This window comes from Poecilia latipinna, unplaced genomic scaffold, assembly GCF_001443285.1.
Source record: "Poecilia latipinna isolate Pla-1442-1.1 unplaced genomic scaffold, P_latipinna-1.0 Scaffold2403, whole genome shotgun sequence".
NCBI classification, from domain to species: domain Eukaryota; kingdom Metazoa; phylum Chordata; class Actinopteri; order Cyprinodontiformes; family Poeciliidae; genus Poecilia; species Poecilia latipinna.
The window spans coordinates 24,963-30,241 of NW_015115019.1; the positions used below are offsets into that span (position 1 = coordinate 24,963).

General features: G+C 43.7%; 1 protein-coding gene across 1 annotated transcript in view; it reads right to left on the bottom strand.

Moving 5' to 3' along the window:
* Positions 1-5,279, bottom strand: part of LOC106937661 (ras GTPase-activating-like protein IQGAP1) — a 58,298-nt gene that overhangs the window by 24,499 nt on the left and 28,520 nt on the right. The window contains exons 6-12 of the mRNA XM_015019288.1: positions 4,152-4,219; positions 3,669-3,782; positions 2,389-2,567; positions 2,102-2,189; positions 1,621-1,778; positions 1,415-1,499; positions 519-682 (exon numbers count right to left, since the gene is read on the bottom strand). Of these exons, the coding sequence (XP_014874774.1) occupies positions 519-682; positions 1,415-1,499; positions 1,621-1,778; positions 2,102-2,189; positions 2,389-2,567; positions 3,669-3,782; positions 4,152-4,219 (856 nt within the window). The remainder of the gene's footprint in view (positions 1-518; positions 683-1,414; positions 1,500-1,620; positions 1,779-2,101; positions 2,190-2,388; positions 2,568-3,668; positions 3,783-4,151; positions 4,220-5,279) is intronic.

A 5,279-nucleotide genomic window follows, 5' to 3' on the forward strand; every position in this document is an offset into this window, starting at 1 on the left:
GACGGACGAACAGATGGATGGATGGATGGACGGACGGACGGACGGACGGACGGACGGACGGACGGATGGATGGACGAACAGATGGATGGATGGACGGACGGACGGACGAACAGATGGATGGATGGATGGATGGACGGACGGACGGACGGACGGACGGATGGATGGACGAACGGATGGATGGATGGACGGACGGACGGACGAACAGATGGATGGATGGATGGATGGATGGATGGATGGATGGATGGATGGACGGACGGACGGACGGACGGACGGATGGATGGACGAACAGATGGATGGATGGATGGACATATTAATAAACTGATGGATGGATGAAATGAGGCTTTAGTGAGTCAGGATTTTGGGATTCGTCTAAAGAACTGCTGACTGATCTCTGCAGGTTCCTCTGAGAATCGCTGAGTCATGCTAGTTCATGTTATAAAGCATCGGTTTGTGCTGAGTCAGCGGTTTTCTCGGGTCGGCCCGTTTGGCGGCTGCAGGCTGCAGGTGCGTGTCGTCACCTCGGCGCTCTGCTGCTGCAGACAGGCCAGCTCCTTCTGGTAGAGGTCGGCGGCGCCGGGGTGAACCTCGGGCAGCTGGGCGTCCGGGTTCATCAGCTCCTCCACCGTCTTCTCCGGCACGCCCGCTCTGATGGCGGCGTTGATGCGCTCCACCGCCTTCAGCACTGCAGCAGGCAGGAAGTTAGGAGTTAACAACGGGAACGGACACAGCTGGGAGATGAATTAATAGATTTTAATGGACTGGACGTCATGTGACTTATCGAACGCCACTCAGCGGTTGATAAAATAAAACAAACACATAAAGAATCAGAAAAATGTGCTAATAACTGTTAATATTACGACAGCTGGTTAAAAACTGGGTCCTGTTTGTAAAGTTACACAGTAAAAAATTAACAGCAATATTTGAGTTTAATAGATATTCCATTTTTGCTGATTGGCATGCCAGTTTGCATATTAGCAAAACATTTAGCTAGCAACCAAAATATTTAGCAAGGACCAAAGTATTAAGCTACTAAAACTAAACAACAGTTACAAGCTAAATATTTCGGTGGAAACCTAAATATAGCTTGCTTGCTAAATGTTCAGTTTGTAAAATAAATGTTTAGTTAGGAAAATAAGTATTTGGAGTTTGGAGCTAAATATTTAATTTGAAAGTTGAATATTATTTTTAAAGTAAATATTTAGCTTGTAAATAAAATATTCAGTTTGGAACTCAGACATTTATAAAAAGAGAACAACATGAAAATATGACTTTAAAAATGAGTTCGTAAATTTACAAACAGCACAAAAAGATTAATAAAAGGTTTTATATGCTATATCCATGATAACCGTAATGCTCGGCAGTTCGGTGTGTTTCGGTTCAGTTCACACCAGCAGTCAGTGTGTGAAGCTCTTACTCTTCAGGTATCCGGCGGCGATCTCGTTCGCCACGTCCACGCCGCTCTGCAGCTCATCCTTCGTCAGAGGTTGTCCAGGAGACACCTAGCAGGGAGAAGTGATGATGAGGAGCCAGGAGAGCTAATCTGGGATTATCTGTGTGTGTGTGTGTGTGTGTGTGTGTGTGTGTGTGTATGTGTGTGTGTGTGTGTGTAGGTGTGTGTACCTGCTCTTTGTTCTCCCTCTCGCCCTGCAGCTGCTTCAGGTACCAGCCTTTGTTCTCAGGCTGCAGGTTCTGGACTCCGACGGCCTTCAGAGCCTCGTACAACTTATCCTCGTCTCCTCCAACCAGAGCCTGCTCTGCCGCACTCAGGGCATTGCTCACTGTAGGAGAAGGGTCAAAGGTCAGCCAATGTGTCAGGAAAAACAGGGCATATTCACAGCCTGTGCATGCAGCGCCCTGCAAAAGTGTGTCACATTGAAAATGCTGAGCCCAATAATACTGTCAAAGAAAATGTAGAAAAAATTGGTGAATGGAATCGATTATGTGGGATTTATGCAAATCCCACAAATTGAAGCTATTAAAATGATGCTGATACTTTATTCAGATGATACCTTTACCAATACCAAGTTTCAAGAAACTGACGAACTGACTTATTTAGCAAGCGAAGCAGTCAGAGGTTAGGTTTACATTTGGCGGCTCTTACCGTTGACCATGTTGATGTTGCCCTGGATTTCTGCCTGAGTCAGAAGCTCGTCGTAAATGTCTCGCTCTGCTTCGGCGTTCTCCAGTTGCTGCAACACAAACGGCAGCATTTTATTAGCTTCAGACAATAAAAACAGCCACTTCGAAGGCGGGGCTCGGTCCAGCCTGGCGGTTTGGGCAGCTGGTTGTCATGGAGATTAAAGTATTTCTCAAACATCCAAGTATGTTTATTATCACTTATAATAAGCTACGATGTTGGTTCTATAATTTCAGCCTTGTCATTCTTACTCGTTTTCGTGAGTTGGCCACCTTCTCCCCCTTGGCTTGGTAGAGCGTGTCGTGGTACTTCTGGGCCGAGACCGGGTCCAGGTTGAGCAGCATGGCGTTGGGGTTCTGCATGGCGGCCAGGGTTCCCTCTGGGACTCCCTGGTCGATGGCCTCGTTGATGGCGATCACTGCAGCGTGCACTGAGGACGGAGGAGCAGAGGGGCCGGCCGCTTCATTTTTAACTGAACTTAGATCAACTTTGCTGTGGTTGAAATGAAGCGATAACCGGCGGGAAGAAAGCCGCCAGCTGCTCTGAACGTCTAATCAACACATTTAATCCCAAATGGACTCCCACATAAACTGTAATGATGATTAATTATTTTCCACTGGCTGTTTAAATCAGATATGTGTTGTTTATTAGTGAGCTGCAGCGGCTACATTGCAGAACAAAAACTACGTATTTTTGTTTTTTGCAGTGTTTAACTGTAAAGTGCTGCACAACAAAAACACAAAACCTTATCAAGTATTTTTGGTCTAGTTTTCAGGGCAAATATATTAACACACTTCAAATAAGACAAAACTAAATTATAAGTAACTTTTAAGCAACATATTGGAGTTTGCTTTCAGTAAATAATCCTTGATACAGAATAAAAGTACAAGCTCCTCTGGCAGATCAATTCATTTGAAACAAGACATTTTTCTCAAGTAAAATACATTATTATGGCATTAATGATTTAAAACAAGCTCCTGTGTGTTGCTGACAAGTTACTTGTGAGTTAGTTTTGTCTTATTTTGGGTGGACTGAGATATTTGCACTAGAAAATGGACCAAAAATACTTGGTAAGATTTTGTGTTTTTGTTTTGAAGCACTTGCCACTGCAAAAAAACAAATTTTACCAAGTATTTCTGTCTAGTTTCTAGTGCAAATATCTCAGAGCACTTGAAATGAGACAAAACTAACTCACAACTTTCAACTTTCAAGCACAATATAGAAGCTTGTTTTAAGTCATTAACTGCTTAACATTGATGAAAAAGTACTTGATTGATTGGCACATTATTTCACTGATAATATGGGAAACATTTGTTGTATGTGAAATAATCTGCCAGTGGAGCTGGTCATTTGTTTGGGATATTTTAATTAAAACAAGCTCCTCTATCTTGCTGAAAAGTTACCTACGCATCAGTTTTGTCTTATTTTAAGTTTACTGAGATAACTGCAGTAGAATTGAGTCGGGTCTTGGTACGGTTTGGTGTTTTGCAGTGTCAGGCCCTCCCTCCGTTGACATCTGAACGCAGCTCACATGCAGCTTCGTCCACCGACAGCTCACTGGCCAGAATCCCTCCGATCTTGCTGAAGGCGGGCATCTGGATCCCGTACTTCTCCAGCTCGTTCTTCATGTTGTTGATTTCCTCCTCTGCAGGAGATGGCACAGAGCAGAAGCAACACATTCAGAGATGGCAGTGGAAAAACCGAAACCAGTAGGAAAAAGCAGGGACGAACTGTTCCTGGCCGACGTTTGACAGTGGGATTCCTGAAGCTGCCACAGACAGGAAAAGCTCTCACTGTTACTAATGGCTTTCACATTTCCAGCTGCTCCTTCTGGCCGCAGCTGCTCTGCCTGCCTCGTTCTCCTCTCTCAGGGTTTTACGGTGCGAACAGCTCCGCAGTATTTAAACTTTCATTTTAACTTTACAAACAAGGGAACATCTGTAATGCTGACGATGACATAGTCAGGTTAAAAATAGAAAGCCTGACGGAAATAGAGGCAGACTCCTCCGCTTACCCGTGAATGCTACTTTTCCATAAAGATCCTGGATCTGTGGAGCCAAACCCAGCTTGAACAAGTACAGACTGTTGAAATAATAGAAAACAGAAACATACAGTATGAGGTCAATTTTATACAGAAACTATAGACGTGCAAGAAAAATATGTGCATCATCATTAATCAGATAAAAAATTGGCACATTCTGCAAACTTTTCATTAAACTACTTAAGCAGTTTTTATAAAATATTAGACATGCATTAAGAGATGGAAATAGATAATTCAGTCCCCCTTTTAAATAAGAAAAGCATTTTATTGCCTCAAATGCGATAACAGCAGTCCTGTAGTGCAGTGGTCCCCGACCTTTTTATTACCGCGGACCGGTCGAGGCCCGGTGTGGGGGTGGGGGGGGGTCATGAACCGTCAGATAAGGTAGCCAATCAGAAAGCGCGGTGACGTCAGAACAGAGGGGAATCCCAAACAGCTGACATATCGCGGAAGTCCGGTGGACATCGGAGATGATATGTGGAAATATTTATTATTAAATCTAAAGGTCATTATTATGTTTATTCAGTTAAAAATGTTAACTATGAAAAAACATATTCACCTCCAACTCATAGTGCAGCAAATAGAGCGGCTGCTCCCGCTGTCTTTCATCCACCGCCTTTTCTTTTTGTTTCTTTTATCTCTTAAAATGACTCCACAAACTGTCACTATTGCTTCTACATCGTGTTAGGTTATTCTAAATTCCCGTATGCGATGTTGGGGGTTTTACTGGATTAACCTCTGGAATCGCGATGTTCGTGACCGGAATCGGTTCGTGTTGCTCCTGCCTTGGACACACAAACCTGTTGTACTTTTATCAGCTCTGTGGTCACAGAGGTTTGGAGAATCGGCCGACAATCCTTAAATCTTGCCGTCTAAACCAGACTTAAGACTCACAAGCTCTACTCATCTCCTCTTGACCACTGCCCAAACGCTCTCTGACTCTGGTCGCTATAGTAACGTTTACATATCCCTTCAAAATAACAGAAGCGCCACAAAAACGAACATTTTATTTTCGTGAAAATTTTAACTCATGATAATGACTAACGGAGCCCTGAGCTTGTGTCTCTGCAACGAGACATCAGGGAGTGATGGAGACAATAA